Source organism: Rattus norvegicus, chromosome 1, assembly GCF_021556685.1.
Source record: "Rattus norvegicus strain SHRSP/BbbUtx chromosome 1, alternate assembly SHRSP_T2T, whole genome shotgun sequence".
NCBI lineage: Eukaryota > Metazoa > Chordata > Mammalia > Rodentia > Muridae > Rattus > Rattus norvegicus.
Genome location: NC_141534.1, coordinates 172,607,944 through 172,634,038, shown reverse-complemented (window position 1 = coordinate 172,634,038; position 26,095 = coordinate 172,607,944). Strand labels below are relative to the sequence as shown.

Below are 26,095 nucleotides of genomic sequence, written 5' to 3'. Positions count from 1 at the left end.
AGGAGCCTGATATAGTTGTCTCCTGAAAGGCTCTGCAAGAGCCAGAGAAATAGAGGCAGATGCTCACAGCCAACCATTGGACTGAGAATGGGGTCCCCAAAAGAGGAGTTAGAGAAAGGACTGAGGTAAGTGAGGGCATTTGCAACCCCATAGGAAGAACAACAATATCAACCAAACTAAACTCCCAGGGACTAAACCACCAACCAAAGAGTATTCATGGAGTGACCCATGGCTCTATCCGCATATGTAGCAGAGGATGGGCCTTGTTGGGTGTCAATGGAGGAGAGGCCCTTGGTCCTATGAAGGCTAGATGCTCCAGTGTATGGAAATGCCAGGGCAAGGAGGCAGGCTGGAGTTGGTGAGTGAGGGAGCACCCTCATGGAGGCAGGGGTTGGGGGATGGGATGGGGGATTTCTGGATGGGAAACTGGGAAATGGGATAATATTTGAAATGTAAATAAAAAAATCCAATAGAAATATCCAATAAAATTTTTAAAAAGCAAAAAATGAATATATTCAATAAAATTTTAAAAAAAAGAAAAAGGGGATTGTAAGATAATGGTAATAAAACCATTCTGAAATTTCTGCAAATACTCACATTAAGATGATGAAGCAATTAGGAACTCAAATAGGTAATAATTTTAACAACTAAGGAAAAGGCACAAGTCCCAAAGTACCAGTAAGTGGCCAAGTCAATCTTAGCCTCAAGATACCAACATTTATGAGTATGTAAAATAATGTTCCAACTTAATCTAGACTTACATTTTGAAACTATGTCCCCAACAAGTGTGATCTATATGTATTTATCTACATAAAATCCAGACTCCTTTTACAGAATCTTTTTCTTCTTGTGAATGATCCCCTAAAACTAACTTCATATTTTATTCTTCTTCATGAAGACATACCAGTTGGCTAGAAAATTAAAAGGTATCTAATGGTTTTAAAGATTTTTTTAATGACAGCATCATTGTCCTGAAGAAAGGTGATGTTGCTGGCATACACTTTTAATCCCAGCACTCAGGAGGCAGAGGCAGGTAGGCCAGCCTGGTCTATAAATTGAGGTCCAGGAGGGCCACAGTTGTTAAACAGAAAGATCCTATCTTGAAAAACAAAGAAAACAAAAAAACAGAAAAAAAGTCATATCAAGATGTATTTTCTTTCTAATGGTTAACAAAGTTGAGATTTTGGGCTGGAGAGATGGCTCAGTGGTAAAGAGCACTGGCTGCTCTTCCGGCAGACCAGGGTCAATTCCCTGCACCTACATGGCAGTTCACAACTATCTGTAAACTCTAGCTTCAAGAGATGCAACACCCTCATACATACAGGGAAAACACCAATGCACAAATCATTTTTAATTAAAGTTTTTTTAGGAGTTGAGTATTAATATCTCAAAGCTTTGATGAACTTCCTTATCAGAAATAACACAGCCACATGAGCTGAGGCAGAAGTTGAGCAAGCAGAGCTCATCAGACAAGCATACATACATTAGGATAGCAATAAAATTCAACAGAAAATAAAATGCAAGTGATAGTGGAGAAAACCTGGAATTTGAGGTGAATCAAGGACAATGTATCAATGTATCCACACACACAGCCATCACACACATGACTTAGCAAGCACATATACTTAAGCAAATGGATTAGTGAGCACAACTCCCTCTAGACTCTTCTACTGCTCAACAAGCATGTACAGTACCCAGGTTAGAGCTGCCCTATTACATCCAAGCTCTGACCTGTACTGGCTGATTCTCTTGTCTACTTTCTATGCCATTTGCAGTCTACATTCCCCTCCATTCAAACTTCCTATCCCCTGTCTCAGCTTCTTTAAATACCTTCAGAATACAAGGGCTCTCTGGAGGTCCTCAGGTCTGTAGATTGCATTACCTTCAAGTCAGGAGACAGAGAGGGAACAGAAATAGAGAAACAATAAGATTCTAGACAGGTTGAAAACTTCAGATTTCATAGAGGATAGGACTAGGAATTCCAAGAGCCCACCCTCTGTTCAAGTCCAAAACCTTTAGGGCAGAGGTCTTGATAGACTGCAGGCTCTTAATGAGACTCTGGATTATAGATTCAACACGGGGCATAGGAGACAACTGGCCATTGTCATCAAAGACCAGCTGTGATACAAGAAAGGGGTTTTGCCTTGGGGCCTGTAAAAGAAGGATCAGGAGTGGTTGTAGGGCCAGATGAAAGTGTACACCCCCACCCCCATGTAGTCCGTTTTCTGATTACCTTCCCACCCACCCACCACCTCACTTGCAGATTATTGGCTATAAAGGAAGTTATTTCATCTTCTAAGATGGAAACAAGGTTCTGACAAATCATGTAGTCAATCAGACGAGCAAACATTCCCAGCTTTGACAACCATGTTTCTGCCTGCTTCAGCTTCTTCTCCAGATGCCTGCACAGCGTCCTCTGAAGATATATGGAGCCTTGGCTTTTCCTGATCCTGTTCCAGTTCTGCACTCGCTCCTGTAGGCCCTGTTGCATTTGATATGTATCTTCATGAATCTTTTAGAGTAGAAAGGAGAAACACACTGAAGACAGAGGATGAGAAGTGAAGCAGCTACTTACTGGTCCCTGCAAACAAAGAGGCCTTTGTGTCTAGAACCTAGAACCTAGACATGCATGTGCAAGGCTCCCTTTTTTAGTAGAGATTGACTCCAAACACTTTTAAATTACTTGAGAAGACACATAAGAGGATTTATATTTAGAGGACACATGTGGTAATATAACAGAACAGGCCTACCTAAGAAAAGATCACAGGATAAGGCAGCTGACCTTGGTGATACATACCTGTAATCCCAACATTTGCAAGATATAGGCAAGAAAATCAAGATAAGGATCAGTCTGAATTATGAGACTATGCCTCAAGACAGACAAACAAATCCCAGGTTGGAACTTATTGGAAAAAGTTGAGTATAGGGACATAGAGAGTGTCACAAGGCAAAGGGTAGATAAACATTGCATGACCAAAGCCAGCAATGATTGCAGGATTTGGACTCTAACCATTAGGTCTGGATTAATGGAGCCTTCTGAGAAATATAGTGTCACCTTATATTCTATTACAAGCTTTATGGGAACTGACATAGACTTTCAATTGAAGGAAAGTTGGTATGAGAGTCTCTTTATGGGTTCTTCTCAGTCTAGAAAGATTTTAAACTGATGAAGACAGAGTTTTCAAGTCTTTGTGTTGTCTTGTTGGGGGACCTAAGAGAGATACAGGAAAGCTCTGTTTGGCCACACCAAACTGATGGTCTTTGACTCTCATCCTGTGCCGTGCTCTACTGAACCCATAATTAGAGCTGACTGGTGTCTGTACATTAGATTTCTATTCTGTAGGAACTCAGGTCTCAGTATTCTGAGAATCAGTTGATCCCTGAGCAAACGCATCCTCAAAACTAGGAAATTGTCATTTTCCTTGCTTTATTGATACCCTAAAGGCTTAGTATTTCACACTTCGTAGCCCTTCATAGTCTGGTACAGTGGTTCTCACCCTTCCTATTGCTGGGACCCTTTGATGCAGTTCCTCATATTGTGGTTGCATCGACTCCACAACTGTAATTCTTCTACTGTTATAAATCATAATATAAATATCTGACATGCAGCCCCTATCGGGGTTTTGACCCATGGGTTGAGAGCGGCTGGTATAGTACATTGTCCTTATCTAAAAAACTGTAAAACCTACCCTTTCTTCTGCAAGATCCTTGAGGAGGGAGTCTCCAGAATACCTTTTGGGTTTTTTTTTTCCTTTTGTTTAACACATTTGGTATAAAGTTGTTCCATTGTAAATGTTTAGAGGAAGAATATAATGCCTTCCATTAAAAGGATCCCCCTAGTTTACTAATCAGCATAAAGCCATACAAATGACAATAATTACTACAGAAAAACATGATCAGTATACAGTTTTAAAATACCACTACTAGTTACAGTAACTTGGAAGTTGTAATTCTTTAAAACCCATTAAACATGATTCAACCATTCATAATTTAAAAAAACTCTTTGTGAATGAGTAATAGAGAACCACAAAAAAAACCCCACTATTTTTTAATGTTTCAAAACTATTTTAGCTCTTCATGATGCTGTTTTTAGTGAGCAGTGGAATGCACTTATTCAGCATCAATTAACACCTTGGCTTGAATAGTTTGGTGTGCAACTGTCAGAATGACTGAGTTCACATCTCCCATCCCTGCCTCCAGAAGGTGCTGGCCAGCAGGGAAAGGTTTCATTCTGTTCTGTGCAACAGCAGACAAGTGGCTCTATGCATTTAATGCTTGTCTTTTTGTTTCTTAAATGACATTTTTGGTACTAAAGTTTAAAATTCAACGTGGAAGCATACACTGATATTTTATAATTTATAATTTTCATAGTTTCTTTAGAACACTTGCTTTAGCACATATAAGTTTCTGGGTTCGATGTTCAGCACCAGGAAGGAAAAAAATATATATAAGAAGCCCTTTTCTAGCTTGAAATAATAAAAAAAATCTGCCTCATATTCTAAAAGATTTCTTTTCATTTCAAGCTGATATCTTTTATCCAGAGTGAGTAGTAGTGGAGTGATAATTAGTAAAAAAGGCTCAAGAATCTAATGCACAGAATCCTGGGTAAGAGAAAGTAACAAATACAAAACTTGAAAAGACCCATGATCCTGAAAACAGGGTAGAAACATTAGGAAATATTACAGCTGTTGAGATAGCTGTAATAACAGTATAAAGCTGGGGTCTGGCTAATAGCACTGGCCACTCCTCCAAAAGACCCATGTTCAATTCTCAGCACCCACACGGCAGTTCCCAACCTTCAGTAACTCCTATCCCAATGGCTCTGACACCCTCACACCAATGCACATAAAAAATTAAATAAATTATTTACTTAAAAAAAGTGTAAAGCTGGGTGTGGTAATGTGCACTTTTAATGCCAAGATTTAGTAGGCAGAGGCACGAGGATCTTTGGGGGTTAGAGACAATCAAGTCTACATATTGAATTCCAGGACAGTCAGGGCTACATAGAGAGACCCTTCTCAAAATTAAAAAAAGAAAAAGAAAAAAGAAAGGAAGGAAAGAAAAAAGAAAGAGAAAGTACAATAAGTAATCAGGTTATTTTGTATAAAAATAACCATCTAATTCCAAACAATATGGGAACGCAAAGAAGCAGACCAGCCAGAGCTACCTTGAAGGGCAGAAAAGGTATAAGATTTGCAGTACCAGATATAAAGCCTCATCAGAAAGCTGTAATAATGAAGTCAGTGTGATCCTGAAAAAGACATGGGTAGATTAATGAGTGCTACAGATTTTAGAGACAGACACTTAACAGATAAAACCATATGAGAAATACGGGGGAGAGAGATGTAAAGCTCCTGTCTCACAAACGTGAGGATCTGAGTTCACATTCCAGCATCCAGGTTAAGGAGTGGAATCTAACTCTAGACCTGGGGTTGAGGTCAGTTGGATCCCAAGACCTCACTGGTCAGCAAATCTACACAACTGATGAGTATCAGGTTCAGTGAGAGAGAGACTATGTCTCAAAAATAAAAATGGTGAAGTGTGATTGAGGGCCATACCTGACATCAACCTCAACCTCTGGCCTACACACACACACACACACACACACACACACACACAAATATGTAAATGCATACACCCATACAAATACACCAAAAGTATTAAATGGAAAAAGACTCAATTGAAAATAATATTAATTTTGACTCTTACCTCACCTCATATACAAAAGCTTCAGATTATAAACCTAAATCTAAAGATGAAGTAATACAATTACTATAGGAAAACATAAGACTATCTCTAAGACTTAAAGTAAGTAGAGATATTTTAGAACAGAACCCAAAAGACTTGATAGCACTGCAAAAACATTAAGAAAGTAAAATTTGGGGCTGGAGAGAAGGCTCAGCAGATAAGAGATGGCTGCTTTTCCAGAGGACCCAGGTTCAATTCTCAGTACCTACATGATAGCTCACAATCAATTGTAATTCCAGTTCTAGGCAATCCTATGTCCACTTCTAGCCTCTCTTGGCACCAGGCACAAATGTTATGCCCAGACACATATATGTAAGGAAAATACACATATACATAAAAATAAAAATATAAATATAAATAATAAATAAAATAAAAAATAAAAATAAAATAAAAATATCTGTGGGTGGTAGACTAAGAGGAGGGGGCCTAATATTGGGATGTAAAGTGAATAAATAATGGGAAAAAAGGAAAATCCAAACTTAAGGAAAATTCTGTTTCACAAAAGACACCATGAAAACATTTAAAAAATAAACTACAAACTTGTTGTCTTACGACTGATATAGAATTTACATTTACAATGCCTAATAACATTGCAGGAGGAGGAAAAACATTAAAACACACACTAGTGAACACAAGATTCTGGCACCGGATGTGTAGAGGTTTTATCATGTAAACACGTCTTTAGCAAACCAAAAGTGTATATCCCAAAGTTTAACCCTGATCCACCTGCAAGCAGCCTTGGCACCCTCTAACGAAAGGCACAGACCACAGGACTGTCTTCCACAGCAGGTGGTCATAGTCCATTTGTTCCGCTTTAATGGATTACTTGGAATTAGGTAATTTATAGAGAACAGAAATTTATTTTCTCACAGTTGTGGAGCCTGGGAACAGATTTCTTTCTACATCCTTCAGATAACAGGAAAACTATGCTAAGGGGGACGTGGAAGGATTAAGAAGGAGAGGGAGGCAGAGGCAGAACCTTCATGGCCATATTACCTTCCAAAGGCTCCATTTCCTAATCCTGTCGTAATGGCACCTGGTTTAAATACTAAACGAAAAGGTAATAGATCACAGACAAGAGACAAACCCCAGACAAGACAACCCAGACTATTAGACAGAGATGGGGACTTCAGATACAAGGTAGTCAATCAGGGAAGATTTCGTCACTGTATGCATCTACTAGCCATTGAGGCTTGTCACAGGCTCAAAGATAATGCCAGAAGCATAAAAGGTTAGGATTCCTGTTCTTAATTTTCTTAATGCTCTAATTTACTCATGTTAGCACAAACACCAGACAAAACAGACACTGTTAACACACTTTGTCCTCCCTGGTCTTAGGCCAGGAACAACCCTTAAGAGAAAGAGTCCCAGAGTTTGCTCACTTGTTATTTATTGATCCATCTATTGCAGAATAGAAACTATTATTGTTAAGCAGAAAAATTTGTCTAATCCAACAGCAGGGGTCCGAACCAAGAGAAGGATGGAATTCTGGAGAGCCTGCAGTTGGAGAAGAGGCTCACTCACAGTAAATGGAACTTCTTACCAGTTGAAGAATGGATGCACAGAGATTGAGAAAGTGACAGAGCACTCGCAGAGCCCTGTGGTTCTCTTTGGCTATGGCCTTCTTCAGGTCCCTCAGCACATAGCTCTTATCTGGCTCCTTGGGTAGCCAGGACACAGAACGAAACTCCTGAAGAAGCCTAGAATCAAGAAATAAGTTAGTGAGAGCAGCAATCCCTTTTTCGACACCTTTGAGCTCTTCCCAACCCAGTTCAATGCCAACTGAGCTAAGACTAATATTCTCAGGGGCCAACAGCAGCTTCTTAAGATCAGAAGGTTGCCAGATGAGGAATCATTTGGAAAAGCCTCGTAGGATGCACATATGCTTATATCTAGTGACTTCTCTTTCAATAGAGGCTCAGATAAGTCCTGAGATGTGAAAAGACAAGTGGCTTCTTCCTGCGAATAAGCTGAACTGAAGGTCCTAAAAAGTCAAGGTTGACAGACACGTTTTAGGATCACAGGTGATTAAACCACAGTTTCTCTAGAGTTGACTGTCCTCAAGGAAGCTGCTCCTATTCTCCACCCTCTCTGTTCCCAGCTTTTGAGATTCCTTGAAAAATATGAACAATCCCCAATAAAAAGGCAGGATGTTTAAGACGAAAATGAGTATATGGTATCTATTCTGGACCCCCCTCCCAAAAGTCACTCAATATGATATGTTATTTCTATAATCTCATTTAGCTCTCATTATTAGCATTGTGTTGCTGAAACCCTTACAGGAGTTTGCGGACCATTAACTTAGCTCAAAGAGTAAATTCTCTTTCTAGTTTTCAGGATCTAGATTCAGACATATCAATCCACCCAAGATTTACACCATCAACAGGTATGGTGGCTACAATCTTCAATGTTAGGAGTTTGAGGCAAGAAGTTCAAAGCTAGCCTTTGTCTGGGAAGTAAATTATAGGCCAACCTGTCTCAGAAACAAAGTAAAACAATCAGAAAAACAAAACAGAAAACAAAAACCATTTTGATGACTAGGCAAGTATGGAGGATGGTAACAGCCTAAAGAAGAGGTTGCAATCTGATGGCCAATGTACCAAATTCAGACTGAAAAGTTCATAGTGTGTATTACCCAAGTTGTTTTCTGACACACACGCACACACACAAACAACTAAAATACTATATTTAATTTTTCAAAGTTTAAATTTTACCATGAAATGTAGATTTCCAGGAAATCCTAAAACATAAAGTGAGCTGATCATATTAGACCTATATTCTAAAATGTCAGTGAGTTAGAACTGAGAAGTGACTGTCTTTTACAGATGCAATCTTCAGGCTGCAGTGCCACCATCCCTAATGCCTTACATCTGATCACACTATATTCTTGCAATTTCTCCAGTTTAGGCTCCCTGGGCATTTGAGCTTGCAGCTCCTATCACAGAATATACCTGAAGCATCATGAAGGAAATGCAAAGAAACGACTCATAAAATAATAATCAACTTTCAAAAAAGTGTGGGTATGTTTGAGAGAGAAACAAGGAGAATTAAAGAATGTTTAGGGGTTGGGGATTTGGCTGAGTGGTAGAGCACTTGTCTAGCAAGCAAAAGGCCCTGGGTTCAGTCCTCAGATCCAGAAAAAAAAAAGAATTTTTAGACTCAAAACCTAAGTTTGACCCATAGGTTTGGCAATTAATTGTGTTATATTTAGGACAAGTTGGTATAAAAGAACATGTAATTACATGGAGGTACATTCAGAATACTGGTTATATGTATACATGTAACATATGATCATAGTTTATATATGCAATAGGACTAGTTATAAAAATAAAATATGTTCTTAGTGATTATTTGTGGATGACAAAATTAGGGAGTTTTTCTTTGTGCTTCTTTTGTATCCTAAAATTTTAGGAATGGAGATGGTATGCCTTTTGTCCAGATAATTTTTTTGTAGTTGTTGATGCAACATTTTGAAGACAGGAGATGTAGCTCAGTAGTGGAGCACTTGCCTAGTATGTTGAAGGCACTAGATTCAGTCCCTGGCACTGCAGTATACACATATGTGCAGCAGAAAAACAAAAACAAACCCTCAAACAACCAAAAACATGATAGGGTCTGTTATGCAGCACTGATCTCCCTACCTTAACCTTCTAAGAAGTGGGACTACAAGCATGTCCCAGCATACCCAGCATTTAACATTTAAAATTCCATGGCAGTTGTGTTTGTAATACCTCACCTGTTAATGTGGAGCATCCCAGCTCCAAAATGAGGAATAGCCAACAGCAGATGAGTCTTCAGGAAAGTCTGGATCCGATGCAGCCCACGAAACCTCACATTTTTCTTCCAACTACAAGTTAGAGGTGAGTGATGATATGCTTCTGTATTTCCTTCATCCATTGATCCACCCAAGACTACTATGCCATCACCTACCAGGTCAATGCCTTTCGTAAGAGGCAGTTCTTAAAGAATGGGATGCGCTGGAGCTCGTGCCAGAGAGCAGTGTCTCGGTGCCAAGTGGCTAGTGACATTGTTTCACTGCCTTCCACAGGATGTATATGCAGGATCCCAAAGGGAGAGAAAATGTAGTGTTCAGGATTCACCTTGTTCGGTGGCACCACCACCAGCTTGTAAGGGCTGTTTTTAATTACAAGACAACAAAACCCAAGTCTGATTAGTGAGAACCAAAGAACTTATATGCACATATCCTGAGGAGACCAGAGGAGGACAGGAGAAGAGAAAAAGGAGATAGAAAGGTAGGCAGAAGAAAGTAGAAAAGGGGAAGACAACAGATTAATATTCACACTAGAATGATTGAACAAATATCAATTATAAAGATAAAATTAAAAATCCTTCCATGGTGGGGGCTGGAGAGATGGCTCAGCGGTTAAGAGCACCGACTGCTCTTCCAGAGGTCCTGAGTTCAATTCCCAGCAACCACATGGTGGCTCACAACCATCTGTAAAGAGATCCGATGCCCTCTTCTGGTGTGTCTGAAGACAGCTACAGTGTACTTATATATAATAAATGAATAAATCTTTTAAAAAAATTGAAAAAAAATCCTTCCATGGTGATACTTGGATTTTTAAGACACATGGACATTTGGAAATGTTGAATTGTATGTGGGGTGGGGGTGGGAGTGTTTTAATAGTAGCTATCAGAGCCTGTGAAGGAGGTCGGTGAGGGAAGGATGAAAAGAAGAACTTAGGGCTGGGTTGTTCCTTGGTGGTAGAGCATTCACCTAGCGTTTGTGAGTTCCTGAGGTCCAACCAAGAAAAAAAGATTTGGATATAATGGGAGAAAGTGAATGGATGCAACAGATGTGGAATCCAGAGGCTTGTTTTTAGTCTCAGAAGCAAAAAAAAAAAAAAAAGAAGATGAAAAGAAGATAGAAGATAAGCAACACTCCATGAGCAAACTTGAGCCTCGGGACCACAGGTAAGACCAACTTTTCTGCTGCAGGTGACCTGCCTGGTGAACTCAGGACACACAGAGGCAAAATTCCTCTAGGACCAGACACGGACCCAAACCCACGGATCCCTGCCCGCAGCAGCTCTCTGCTCCCAAACCCCGTGGGAGAGAGCCCTCACCGCCTGGTCAGGTGGGCACTCCTGAGACTGCAGAGCGGAAGAGACCACCAACACTGCCCACCCCTGCCCACATCCCTGGCCCAAGAGGAAACTGTATACGGCCTCTGGGTCCCCGTAGAGGAGGGCCCAGGAGCAGCAGGTCCGCTGCATCTGAGACACTGCCGGAACCTGAAGGGACCGACCCGATAAACAGTTCTCTGCACCCAAATCCCGTGGGAGGGAGAGCTAAACTTTCAGAGAGGCAGACACACCTGGGAAACCAGAAGAGACTGCACTCTGCACACATTATTGATTCCAGAGGAAAACACCAAACGCCATCTGGAATCCTGGTGCACGGAAGCTCCCAGAAAGGGCGGTGCAGATCTTCCTGGTTGCTGCGGCCACGGAGAGCTCATAAGCAACACCCCATGAGCAAACTTGAGCCTCGGGACCACAGGTAAGAGCAACTTTTATGCTGCAAGCGACCTGCCTGGTGAACTCAAGACACAGGCCCACAGGAACAGCTGAAGACCTGTAGAGAGGGAAAACTACACGCCCGAAAGCAGAACACTCTGTCCCGATAACTGGCTGAAAGGAAACAGGAAAACAGGTCTACAGCACTCCTGACACACAGGCTTATAGGACAGTCTAGCCACTGTCAGAAATGGCAGAACAAAGTAACACTAGAGATAATCTGGTGGCGAGAGGCAAGCGCAGGAACCCAAGCAACAGAAACCAAGACTACATGGCATCGTCAGAGCCCAATTCTCCCACCAAAACCAACACGGAATATCCAAACACCAGAAAAGCAAGATCTAGTTGTTTCAAAATCATATTTGATCATGATGCTGGAGGACTTCAAGAAAGACGTGAAGCACTCCCTTAGAGAACAAGTAGAAGCCTACAGAGAGGAATCACAAAAATCCCTAAAAGAATTCCAGGAAAACATAAATAAACAAGTAGAAGCCCATAGAGAGGAGTCACAAAAATCCCTGAAAGAATTCCAGGAAAACACAATCAAACAGTTGAAGGAATTAAAAATGGAAATAGAAGTAATCAAGAAAGAACACATGGAAACAACCCTGGATATAGAAAACAAAAAGAAGAGACAAGGAGCTGTAGATAAGAGCTTCACCAACAGAATACAAGAGATGGAAGAGAGAATCTCAGGAGCAGAAGATTCCATAGAAATCATCGACTCAACTGTCAAAGATAATGTAAAGTGGAAAAAGCTACTGGTCCAAAACATACAGGAAATCCAGGACTCAATGAGAAGATCAAACCTAAGGATAATAGGTATAGAAGAGAGTGAAGACTCCCAGCTCAAAGGACCAGTAAATAACTTCAACAAAATCATAGAAGAAAACTTCCCTAACCTAAAGAAAGAGATACCCATAAGCATACAAGAAGCCTACAGAACTCCAAATAGATTGGACCAGAAAAGAAACACCTCCCATCACATAATAGTCAAAACACCAAACGCACAAAATAAAGAAAGAATATTAAAAGCAGTAAGGGAAAAAGGTCAAGTAACATATAAAGGCAGACCTATCAGAATCACACCAGACTTTTCGCCAGAGACTATGAAAGCCAGAAGATCCTGGACAGATGTCATACAGACCCTAAGAGAACACAAATGCCAGCCCAGGTTACTGTATCCTGCAAAACTCTCAATTAACATAAAAGGAGACACTAAGATATTCCATGACAAAACCAAATTTACACAATATCTTTCTATAAATCCAGCACTACAAAGGATAATAAATGGTAAAGCCCAACATAAGGAGGCAAGCTACACCATAGAAGAAGCAAGAAACTAATCGTCTTGGCAACAAAACAAGGAGAAGAAAAGCACACAAACATAACCTCACATCCAAATATGAATATAACAGGAAGCAATAATCACTATTCCTTAATATCTCTCAACATCAATGGTCTCAACTCCCCAATAAAAAGACATAGATTAACAAACTGGATATGCAACGAGGACCCTGCATTCTGCTGCCTACAGGAAACACACCTCAGAGACAAAGACAGACAACCTCAGAGTGAAAGGCTGGAAAACAACTTTCCAAGCAAATGGTCAGAAGAAGCAAGCTGGAGTAGCCATTCTAATATCAAATAAAATCAATTTTCAACTAAAAGTCATCAAAAAAGATAAGGAAGGACACTTCATATTCATTAAAGGAAAAATCCACCAAGATGAACTCTCAATCCTAAATATCTATGCCCCAAATACAAGGGCACCTACATATGTAAAAGAAACCTTACTAAAGCTCAAAACACACATTACACCTCACACAATAATAGTAGGAGATTTCAACACCCCACTCTCATCAATGGACAGATCATGGAAACAGAAATTAAACAGAGACGTAGACAGATTAAGAGAAGTCATGAGCCAAATGGACTTAACAGATATTTATAGAACATTCTACCCTAAAGCAAAAGGATATACCTTCTTCTCAACTCCTCATGGTACTCCAAAATTGACCATATAATTGGTCAAAAAACGGGCCTCAACAGGTACAGAAAGATAGAAATAATCCCATGCGTGCTATCGGACAACCACGGCCTAAAACTGGTCTTCAATAACAATAAGGGAAGAATGCCCACATATACGTGGAAATTGAACAATGCTCTACTCAATGATAACCTGGTCAAGGAAGAAATAAAGAAAGAAATTAAAGACTTTTTAGAATTTAATGAAAATGAAGGTACAACATACCCAAACTTATGGGACACAATGAAAGCTGTGCTAAAAGGAAAACTCATAGCGCTGAGTGCCTGCAGAAAGAAACAGGAAAGAGCATATGTCAGCAGCTTGACAGCACACCTAAAAGCTCTCGAACAAAAAGAAGCAAATACATCCAGGAGGAGTAGAAGGCAGGAAATAATCAAACTCAGAGCTGAAATCAACCAAGTAGAAACAAAAAGGACCATAGAAAGAATCAACAGAACCAAAAGTTGGTTCTTTGAGAAAATCAACAAGATAGATAAACCCTTAGCCAGGCTAATGAGAGGACACAGAGAGTCTGTCCAAATTAACAAAATCAGAAATGAAAAGGGAGACATAACTACAGATTCAGAGGAAATTCAAAAAATCATCAGATCTTACTATAAAAGCCTATATTCAACAACACTTGAAAATCTGCAGGAAACGGACAATTTCCTAGACATATACCAGGTACCGAAGTTAAATCAGGAACAGATAAACCAGTTAAACAACCCCATAACTCCTAAGGAAATAGAAGCAGTCATTAAAGGTCTCCCAACCAAAAAGAGCCCAGGTCCAGATGGGTTTAGTGCAGAATTCTATCAGACCTTCATAGAAGACCTCATACCAATATTATCCAAACTATTCCACAAAATTGAAACAGAAGGAGCACTACCGAATTCCTTCTATGAAGCCACAATTACTCTTATACCTAAACCACACAAAGACCCAACAAAGAAAGAGAACTTCAGACCAATTTCCCTTATGAATATCGACGCAAAAATACTCAATAAAATTCTGGCAAACCGAATTCAAGAGCACATCAAAACAATCATCCACCATGATCAAGTAGGCTTCATCCCAGTAGGCATGCAGGGAATGGTTTAATATACGGAAAACCATCAATGTGATCCATTATATAAACAAACTGAAAGATCAAAACCACATGATCATTTCATTAGATGCTGAGAAAGCATTTGACAAAATTCAACACCCCTTCATGATAAAAGTCCTGGAAAGAATAGGAATTCGGGGCCCATACCTAAACATAGTAAAAGCCATATACAGCAAACCAGTTGCTAACATTAAACTAAATGGAGAGAAACTTGAAGCAATCCCACTAAAATCAGGGACAAGACAAGGCTGCCCACTCTCTCCCTACTTATTCAATATACTTCTTGAAGTTCTAGCCAGAGGAATCAGAGAACAAAAGGAGGTCAAGGGGATACAGATCGGAAAAGAGGAAGTCAAAATATCACTATTTGCAGATGATATGATAGTATATTTAAGTGATTCCAAAAGTTCCACCAGAGAACTACTAAAGCTGATAAACAACTTCAGCAAAGTGGCTGGGTATAAAATTAACTCAAATAAATCAGTAGCCTTCCTCTACACAAAAGAGAAACAAGCTGAGAAAGAAATTAGTGAAATGACACCCTTCATAATAGACCCAAACAATATAAAGTACCTCGGTGTGACTTTAACCAAGCAAGTAAAAGATCTGTACAATAAGAACTTCAAGACTCTGAAGAAAGAAATTGAAGAAGACCTCAGAAGATGGAAAGATCTCCCATGCTCATGGATTGGCAGGATTAATATAGTAAAAATGGCCATTCTACCAAAAGCGATCTACAGATTCAATGCAATCCCCATCAAAATACCAATCCAATTCTTCAAAGAGTTAGAACAATTTGCAAATTCATCTGGAATAACAAAAAACCCAGGATAGCTAAAACTATCCTCAACAATAAAAGGACTTCAGGGGGAATCACTATCCCTGAACTCAAGCAGTATTACAGAGCAATAGTGATAAAAACTGCATGGTATTGGTACAGAGACAGACAGATAGACCAATGGAACAGAATTGAAGACCCAGAAATGAACCCACACACCTATGGGCACTTGATTTTTGACAAAGGAGCCAAAACCATCAAATGGAAAAAAGATAGCATTTTCAGCAAATGGTGTTGGTTCAACTGGAGGTCAACATGTAGAAGAATGCAGATCGATCCATGCTTATCACCCTGTACAAAGCTTAAGTCCAAGTGAATAAAGGACCTACACATCAAACCAGATACACTCAAACTAATAGAAGAAAAACTAGGGAAGCATCTGGAACAAATGGGCACTGGAAAAAATTTCCTGAACAAAACACCAATGGCTTATGCTCTAAGATCAAGAATGGACAAATGGGATCTCATAAAACTGCAAAGCTTCTGTAAGGCAAAGGACACTGTGGTTAGGACAAAACGGCAACCAACAGATTGGGAAAAGATCTTTACCAATCCTACAACAGATAGAGGCCTTATATCCAAAATATACAAAGAATTCAAGAAGTTAGACCGCAGGGAGACAAATAACCCTATCAAAAAATGGGGTTCAGAGCTAAACAAAGAATTCACAGCTAAGGAATGCCGAATGGCTGCGAAACACCTAAAGAAATGTTCAACATCTTTAGTCACAAGGGAAATGCAAATCAAAACAACCCTGAGATTTCACCTCACACCAGTGAGAATGGCTAAGATCAAAAGCTCAGGTGACAACAGCAGATGCTGGCGAGGATGTGGAGAAAGAGGAACACTGCTCCATTGTTGGTGGGATTGCAGACTGGTACAATCATTCTGGAAATCAGTCTGGAAGTTCCTCAGAAAATTGGACATTGAACTGCCTGAGGATCCAGCTATACCTCTCTTGGGCATATACCCAAATGATGCCCCAACATATAACAAAGACACGTGCTCCACTATGTTCATCGCAGCCTTATTTATAATAGCCAGAAGCTGGAAAGAACCCAGATGCCCTTCAACAGAGGAATGGATACAGAAAATGTGGTACATCTACACAATGGAATATTACTCAGCTATCAAAAACAATGACTTTATGAAATTCGTAGGCAAATGGTTGGAACTGGAAAATATCATCCTGAGTGAGGTAACCCAATCACAGAAAAACACACATGGTATGCACTCATTGATAAGTGGCTATTAGCCCAAATGCTTGAATTACCTTAGATGCCTAGAACAAATGAAACTCAAGACAGATGATCAAAATGTGAATGCTTCACTCCTTCTTTAAAAGGGGGCAGGGAATAGAGAGGCAAAGATTAAAACAGACACAGAAGGAACACCCATTCAGAGCCCATACATGTGGCCCATACATTTACAGCCATTCAATTAGACAAGATGGATGAAGCAAAGAAGTGCAGACCGACAGGAGCCGAATGTAGATCGCTCCTGAGAGACACAGCCAGAATACAGCAAATACAGAGGCGAATGCCAGCAGCAAACCACTGAACTGAGAATAGGACCCCCGTTGAAGGAATCCGAGAAAGAACTGGAAGAGCTTGAAGGAGCTGGAGACCCCTTATGAACAACAATGCCAAGCAACCAGAGCTTCCAGGGACTAAGCCACTACCCAAAGACTATACATGGACTGACCCTGGACTCTGACCTCATAGGTAGCAATGAATATTCTAGTAAGATCACCAGTGGAAGGGGAAGCCCTTGGTGCTGCTAAGACTGAACCCCCAGTGAACGTGATTGTTGGGGGGAGGGCAGCAATGGGGGGAGAATGGGGAGGGGAACACCCATAAAGAAGGGGAGCGGGAAGGATTAGGGGGATGTTTGCCCGGAAACCGGGAAAGGGAATAACACTCGAAATGTAAATAAGAAATGCTCAAGTTAATAAAAAAAAAAAAAAGAAGATAGAAGTCCAGGGAAAGAACATTTTAGTTCAGTCTAAAATGCTTTTGGAAGACCATGTTTCCCTAACATTGAGATTTCGACATGTAATTCTTGCATTGGAGTTGGATAAGGTCAGCATTAAATGTGCTTCTAAGACTATAAATAAATGCTTTCCTCAGTGTACAAAAGAATAAAGAACAAAAGTAAGAAAGGCACAATTCAGACAAGAGCTTCTAAGAGCAAAGTGAGACAAAGAGGATCTGGAGAGTGAAGAGGAGGGCTGAGAAGGGAAGACGGCTAGAAACGATGAGGCAGGAGAGGTGTATGGACAGCAAAGCAGAAGAGGGGAATAAGCAGGGAGAGAGACAACTGGATGGTAGCATGACCAGGCGATGGAGGGAGCTGTGGCAATGCACTGGATCCAGGCCCTTACTTAAAGTGCCGATCAGAAGCCACGTTGAGATAAAGGAAATGGATCTTCTTCTGGGACCAGTCTCCCTTCAGAAGGGATTTCACCTGACTTCTCAAGATGGAAGTCCTAGGGCTTTTCCTCTTGAGGGCCTTCTCTGGAGCTTCAGAGGCAAGCTGAGGTCTGCATGACAAATCAGGGAGAAAATACAGAGCAAAGAGATCAGTGCCTGGAGGAGAGCCTTGCCATCACTAATCATGGGAAGCAGACATTAGATCAAACACCTGAGGGGCCACAGCACTAGCAGAACCTAGATGGCCTAATCTATACTCAAAGATGTGACATACTGAGCAGCTGCAGTTCATTATGCATGTTGGTCAGCTGTAGTCAACTATAGCCCAGGTATGTAAAACTCTTTTTTCTGATAAATGATTCTATTATACTGCTGTGATTACTGCAGTCAACATTATAATATTGTATAAATTAATAGGAAGGCATTATCGTATCAGCTTATAGGTTTTGATATTCAACCAAGTCCTATTAACTGCTATATCTGCAATCATAAGAGAATATCAAGTTTGAGGCCAATATGACCAACTTAGTAAAACCCTATCTCAAAATAAAAAGTACAAATAGAACTAAAAATTTGGCTCAGTAGTATAGCAGTTGCTTACCATGCATGAGGACTCAGGATTGATCCCTAGCATAACAAAAAAGGAAAATGTATTTTTTTTTTTAGTAGTGAGGTCACATATTGGTTCCTGAACAATCCCTAGTGTCCAATCTCAATTCTGGGCTCACTCTGCTTTGATCTCATAGTACAAACAACTGTTGTTCTCTGTTCCCCAAGATGTCCCACCTAGGTGTATACCCAGCCTGCCTAGCCTCAGCCTCATCACATCCTTCTTTGGTGAACAAACTGAGCTTCTCAGCTCTGAACTAACTCCCTTAGTTTCAGTTGCCTCCTCCCTGTTTGGAGGACACTGTGCCCTTTATTTTCTTCACGGGCGCTTTCTGGTGTGTATGCCATATTCCTTATTGTTCATATGATTTTCTCTTACTATAGCCTGCTGATTCCTTTAGTCTACAAATACAGATGTGTTATAGGATATTTGATCACACTGTCAACTCCAAGATTGTGTTATTTACTGAAAAAAAAATCTGTTTCTAGTTGCAGTGTGGCTTAACCCTTTATACACATTTTTAATCCCTCTGGCTGGAATATAGATACAACCTTACTACACACCTTTAATCCCAAACAATGAAGGTAAAGTTAGTTTGTAAAAGGAAGCAGCCATTTTGAAAGTGAAGTCTAATTGAGTAGCAAAGTGACAAATCAGAGAAAGATTTGACAGAATAGGATATTTCCAACTCTCAGGAAAAAAGAGAGGAGAGGAAGCTATTTAAGAGAACAGTAGAGAAGAAAGTAGGCAGTTTTACCAGGACAGTGGAACACAGACAGGTTACAGAAAGATAATAAGCTAGACATAGGTGAAGACAGAAGGAGCCAGAGAATGAGGAATAATTCAAGAGAAACCCAGAGAGGCAAGATAGAATCAGTCAGCCTGGAGAGGAGTTGGAGCCAATACAGTTGAGTTGAACCACCAGTCAGAGCTCAGAAAGAACTAGAAAGGGTGAGCTTATTCATCAGCAAGTCTCAGAGGCTGAAAATATTTTAGGCCTAGATAAGATTGTACAGAGGCTAGAAGTTTTCAGGACTATGAGTAGTTAGCAGACAGAGGCAGTAAGCCTCCCAGACAACAATTACAACAGGAGAATAAAAGATACTTTAACACAGAGTACCAATATCTCAGGATCTTAGGTGCTGTGTCTTAAGGCCTGAAAATATCCCTCTACTTTATTTACCAAGAGCCTCATCCCAATGCCAGAATTACTTCAAACTCTCGTCCTAGTGTCTTTCTGTCTTTCAAGCTGGTGGGTGTTGATGAAGAGTCAAATGGCATTCCCACTGTCTCCCATTCATTTCCAAATGCACACTACAATCTGGTTTTCTCAGGACAAAACTCAAAGCAGCAGCAAGTACTACTACTAATTGCTGCCCCACGGACACATTTTCACCTCCTAACCCACTTTATCAACCTAATCTCTATCCAAATTCTCTAGTCCTGTTGTTTGCTCTCTCTCTCTCTCTCTCTCTCTCTCTCTCTCTCTCTCTCTCTCTCTCTCCCTCCCTCCCTCCCTCCCTCCCTCCCTCCCTTCCTCCCTTTATCCCTCCGTCTCCCCTCTCCCTCTCTCCCTTCCTCCTTCCCAGTCCCATCCCACCAGGAGAGTACATAGGCAATAGCCAATAGTCTTTTGTTTTATGCTACTTACTACAATTTGTTAATTATACCTTACTTGTCCTAATGTCTCCCTTACTAACGGAAAGAACTAAGTCTATTTGACTCATTTCTTACTTCCTGGCATCTGGATAATCCAAGTAGCAATTAAGTTATTAAATGAACCAGGCTCTAGGAAGACAGTCCTGGAGAAGAGTAAACTGTATTACCTAGACCACAGAGGATGACTGCCAGCTTCATAAGGGTATGAGAACTTGATTCCTTCTTGATATATCGGCCCATAGCCATTTCTACTAAGGTCTCCCAAGAGAGAAAAGTTAGATTTGGACCTATACTGGGGGCGGGAGGAAGCTTGACTGAGAAGACTGAAGACAAATTGTTGACATTTGACACCTTCCTTCATAGTTCCAAGAACCTGCCCACTTGTCCACCATTAGGGATCTAAAAGTTCACAAAAAAGTCACAAATTGAGCCCACCATAAATTTAAGAGCAAAAATTGAGCAAGTCATGCTTGACTACAGACAAAACTAGCTTTCCTCACCCCTAGACAGTGAAATGTATCATAGACAAGCTACAAAAAAGAGACAAACAGATCAGAGTTAGAAGTTCCTATACTAAAGTTTAAAAAAAAAAAAAAAAACTCCTAGAAGGGGTCCTTTGGGCATTCTGAAATCCTAGGATTTTAGAAGCCAGATTGGGGAACTGGAAGGAATAGATCATTACTCAAGGGATCACCCATACTGTTAGATCAGGAAGTCAACTCATAAGGTCAGTGGTTTGCCTTAGTCTAGGAATATGTAACATAGACCTGTGGAGGAAGACCAGACAAGCACTCCCTAGGAGTAACCAAAGACCCATATATAATACCTAGGACCAGCACAATATACGCCCAATAAGTATTTTTTGGCCAATATAAATGACCAAGAAAATAAACCCCAAAGAAGCTTCTGGCACTATCTGAGAAGACTGGAAACTGTAAGGTCAAATCTTGTCTTCCTAACGGCTGCTATTGATTGCAGTATTCCCTTATATTTTCCTGTTGAGACATTAGCTTTGTTTTACAAGGGGGGGGGGGTGCAGCCTAGTCCAGCTCACTTTAGAGGTGGGCTAATCCTGAAGAGCCATAAGGAGCTGGCTCAAGAGGCAGTGGCCCTGCAGGCTCCTAAACTAATTATCTCTTCTACCCAAAGCCCCAAAGCATGCCACTCACTTTCTCCCAGCGGGCGCTGGTTCTGCATGCCCAATATCACTGCTTTCATACTGTACAGGGATGTCCGTAGCCAGTGCCAAGGGCAAGAGACTAAGGCTGTCCAGCCACGGGGTCTCTTCTAGGGCCACCTCAGCACCAACAATGCCCAGACAGTGCTGTAGCTCAGGCAGTGTCAATGGTCGTAGCCACGTGGCCAATTCCTTTTTTTGTTGCTGGTCCCACCGAGCCTTCACAAAAGGGCATGCTGAGCATGGGGGTCCCCGATGAAACCGTTTCATCCAGGGACTGCAGTCAACATGGGAGGAACTATGTAACAAAGAACTGTCTGGGGGGAAGGCCTTGTCTATAGCATCTAGCAGGTCCAGCTGGAGCCAGGCTTGCACCTTGGGTGCCCAGCAGTACAGCTGCTCCAGGAAGGGCAGCAACTCGAGTTGACCGGCTAGCATCTCACGGTATGGAGGCAACAGGCCCAGTACTGCATGCAAATAGTGCCAAGCTTCACAACTGCCATCCTGCAGCACAGCTGAGAACAGAGATTTAAGCTCAGACAGCAGCAGCTCCAGCATGTTCCGCTGTTCTGATTCAACCACTGCCTTAAGATGCTCCTGTTTCTCCTGACAGTCCCAGGAGTGTTCTTGTCCGCTGCAGCTACATCCAGCGAGCCCAGACTGAAGGGTATCAAACCATGGGATTTCAGGAGACAAAGGTACCTTCCTCTCTTCCAGAATAAAGCGGAGGCAGGTATTCAACTGCTGTCGAACCGATCTTGCCCACAGCTCAGGGTCCAAATGCCAATTCCAGTCTTTTGGTTTTTGGGTCTGACCTGTGTGAACCAGCAGGGTCGGGGGGTAGAGTGGGGGAGGGTAGGTTCAGGCTCTGGGCTGTGCTAGTAGGGTTAGGACAGCAAGATGGATAGAGCAGTAGGGCACCGGAAGACCAGTAGAGGGCCTTTACTAAGTTCCTCACTGTCAAGGACTAACACTGATCCAAGAGGGAGCCCTACCTACCCAAGGTCACCTCCCCACCCTCCATGGCCTTGTCTCACCTGGCCTGCAGGACACAGAAGGCATAGGAAGGGTAGGGGGACTGCTCTGTGGATGAGGTTTCATCGCGCAGCGTTCCCTGTGGTGAATGAACTTAAGACTCAGTCCCAGTCACTTAACGCAGAGACCAATATACGCTTGCAAAATCTTTGGAAAAACTGTGTTCATATCAGGAAACCTTCGGAGGGAGGCTGGCAACCGCCTTGAAAAGGAGACATAAAGGGGTGTTACTCAGAGGCAGCTCCAGTCACCTGAAGCCTTTGCCAAAGACTGAGAAGATCCAGAGTGCAAAGCCGGCTGCTGGGTAGAGATGCAGTTTAGGACACCTAGAGGAAAGAAGTGGCAGAAGACAGCTCCAGGAGCGCCAGTAGGAAGGACTCCCCCCCCCCCGCGCCCCCCAAGCACTGGAAGACCTGAGCAACCGAGGGTAAGGGTGGCAGATCCCAAGCCAGAGCAGAGGGCTCAGCTGCACCTGCTCCCAGTTGTTAGAACCGTTACCGAATCCTGGAGGCCTCAAGCTGGAGCCAGGAGAGTTCAACAGGCATGTGGGCGGGGCCTAGGGTCGGGCCCTAGTTCACACTAGCTAGTTGTTTCTAGCCTGATACTCCAAAGGCCCAAAGAGAATCTGGCTGGGCGGGAGAATGAATGACAAAATTGATCTGGGGAACTAACAGCATCAGGGAGCGTCCTCTAGAAAGCAAGTGTAATCCTCGGTAGTCACCAGTCACTGATTCTTTCCTCCCCTCCCTTGACAGCATATCTTTCTGTCCCACCTCAACTCCCAACAAAAAACCCAAGTAAGAAAAAAACGTGTATCTCTCTCAACAAGCTACACGTCAAGTTGGGACTGAGACTCTGGGAGTGGCTAAATTATTAAAAAATAGAAACCCTACCTCTGTTATATATTTTACTCTAACCAGTGGAGATTTTTGATATGCCAGACAGTAAAAAGAGTACGCTTGAGGGAAGGGGCCAGTAGGGTGTCTGACTTCAGATATTTCAACTTTTAAGTCTGAGATACCAGATATCACAGGTGAGAGGCATAGTTCAGTGGTAGGGCACTTGCCTCACATGCTCAAAGCCCTGGGTTTAGTCTCCAGTCTGGAAAGAAATGCTGGCTTTGAAGTCATGATTCTCCTGCCTCAACCTCCTAAAGGAAAGGATTATGCTTATGTCTCCAACTAGAAGTTTCGTATTTGCTTTCACTTTATTCACATTCAAGTCCAAGTATTCCCAGGACCATGGCATAGTGTTCTGCCTTCCCTAAGGCTAAGGAAATAGTCTTTGCCTTCAGGGTTCAAGAAAGTCCACCGTCACATCTGCCTAGGCCCATTACAACTATGAGATGAAGAGAAGAAATCACCCTTTACTAAGGGCACAATCTGGCAGTTGCCTGTGTCACTCATTCACTTGGCCTGACCTAGGCAAAAATACAACTTCCACATATAATCTTTTATTCAGTGGTTGTGGTGGCTTGAATGAGAATGGCCCCATAGGTTCCTATATCTGAATGTTTGGTCCCTTGCTGGAGCCGTTTGGAAAGGATTAAGAGGTATAACCTTGTTGGTTCATCTTAAGTATTGTATACGAGAGGAAACACTTTTCTCCACATTGTTCTCAAAATTGTATTTCAAGTTTCTGCTCAGACATCCCCTTATAGAGAATCCTTTAATTTCCCAGAAGTCAGCACTACCATGTCCTGACCCTCTTTACCCCAAACTTAATTGACTCCATACTCTCTTGCTATCTCATATACTCGTTTGCTGTTTACCCTGATTAAAAATGTAAGCTCCAGAGTGGCAGAGATTCTAATTGTTCTTATTGCCTCTTACTCTGTCCCTAGTCCTTGGTTCTAAGTACTATGAATAAAATGTATCAATGTATAACAATATTAATTAGAAAGACCGGTTCTGGTATCAGACTGCCTAAAATGAAATCTTGATTTTAACACTTGGCTTATTTTTTTTTGAAAATGAAAATAGTGTCTACTTCCTAGGGCAGTTATGAGATTAAAAGATGTTGTGTGTATAAAATATTTAGTCTCACAAAATAGACACTTGATATAATTGACACGAATGAGACATAACAGGGTTCAGTGTGGGAATGAATAAGGGCATAGGTAACCAACTCTTCTTGTGGGGAATCCACAAGTTGCAGATCAAAAGGTTTAGGCTTTAACACAACAGTTTTCCAGACAGACCAAAATAAATGGGTATTGTTTAGTAATTCCTCATGAGTCTTCAATTTTGCCCAAAATCTGATGATGTTTATATCATCGGCTAATTCCCTTTTCTGCATAAGACTTTCAGACTTTCTATATTCACTCATCACCATTTCTTTTGTTTTGTTCTCTATTCTCAAATAATAACATCACTACCTGTTTGTTTGAGACAGGGTTTCTCTGTATAACAGCTCTGGCTGTCCTGGAACTCAACTCTGTAGACCAGGCTGACCACAAGCTCACCTTTTTTTGTTTTTTTTTTTTTTTTAAAAGGCAGGGTTCTCCAGAGGGATATGTGTGTCTTTGTGTATGTGTAAGAAGAGGGCGGGGTTGAATTTGTTTCACACATGTGGAGGTTAGTGAAGCATCTTGAAGCAGAATTTTGACCTCTACACCTACATGGTGTGTATATATATATATACATATATATACATATATACATATATATATATATATATATAGAGAGAGAGAGAGAGAGATAATAAATATAAATGTAACTAAAAAAATTTGAAATCCCTTCTTCAGGAGATTGGAGAGATGGCTCAGTAGTGAAGAACACTTGCTGCCCTTTCAGAGGATCAGAGTTGGATTCCTACCGCCCATATCAGCTTACATTTTCACGTAACTTCAGCACCAAGGGATCTGGCTTCCAAGGGCACCACGTACATGTGTGCTTACATGTATGCATGCATGCACACATGCACACAAATGCAAAAAAATTACTTCTTAAGGTAGGATCTTGTTCTCATAAACAGGTAAATTTGTACTAGGGAATTTTCCATGGCAACATACACTTCTATTTTAAATAAGTTATGCTTACATTTCCTATAAGAATCTATACACATTAAATTCCAAAAGAACAACTACTACACCCATCATTTTTTTTAATCTACAGAAAAGCAAAGACAGAGTTCAGAATCAGAAAAACATACTCAAGAACCACAAATAACATATCCTTTTTATTGGAAGCATAAGACAATAAAAAAATTTAAGAGGCTTAAAGATGAGTAAGGTATGTAGGACCTGTTCAAACAAAGCTCCAGTTGTGACGCTGAGTCTGATGTCACAAAAGCCAATAAGCAAATGAATGCTATAGTTATAGTTTGTATCAGAGTTGGCTAGTCTGGGAAATGAATTGGTAGATCTTTCTAAGGTTTCGTCTCCCTTAGAAACAGAACCCCTAATTTAGTTGGGCAAATGACTGGTAAGAACAGAGATTATAGTTTCTGCCTCCCTTATAATAAGATCAAGTACATAAGAATTTTTAAGATGTAGCATCCAGTATGTGTCTTTAACAAATGGCTGAATTCTGTTCCTTGAATGGTTTATGTGAAGAGAGTTCTACTTTAGGTCACAGGATGAGGGGATACCCCAGACAACCATCAGAAAACCTGGGAGCAGCCTAAATTTCAGATGATTGTGAAGCCACCACACCAGCTTTAGCCTAGGTTTTTTACTTAAATAAAAACTTGGTACACTGCTGTTTTTGACTCTGCTATCATTAACTGAGCTGGGTTCCAACTAATCAAAAGGGATCTGGATGGTGACAAAAGGCTGTTATGAGACAGCTGCTATCATCTGTATTGTGAACATTTGAAAGATCAATTAAGGTGCTGATAATAAAAAAAATATTTATGGGACTGCAGAGAGGCTCAGTGGTCAAGAGCACTGGCTGCTCTTTCAGAGGACCCAGGTTCA

The 26,095-nt window shown here is 41.1% G+C and overlaps 1 protein-coding gene across 1 annotated transcript in view; it reads right to left on the bottom strand.

The window, feature by feature from the left end:
* Dnhd1 (dynein heavy chain domain 1) overlaps positions 1-22,679 on the bottom strand; it is an 84,407-nt gene extending 61,728 nt beyond the window's left edge. Inside the window, 10 exon segments of the mRNA NM_001447283.1 lie at positions 1,831-1,882; positions 2,014-2,151; positions 2,258-2,512; positions 7,292-7,448; positions 9,485-9,595; positions 9,679-9,882; positions 17,647-17,805; positions 21,134-21,956; positions 22,179-22,378; positions 22,590-22,679. Of these exon segments, the coding sequence (NP_001434212.1) occupies positions 1,831-1,882; positions 2,014-2,151; positions 2,258-2,512; positions 7,292-7,448; positions 9,485-9,595; positions 9,679-9,882; positions 17,647-17,805; positions 21,134-21,956; positions 22,179-22,242 (1,963 nt within the window). The 5' untranslated portion in view covers positions 22,243-22,378; positions 22,590-22,679.
* Positions 22,680-26,095: the final 3,416 nt, after the last annotated feature.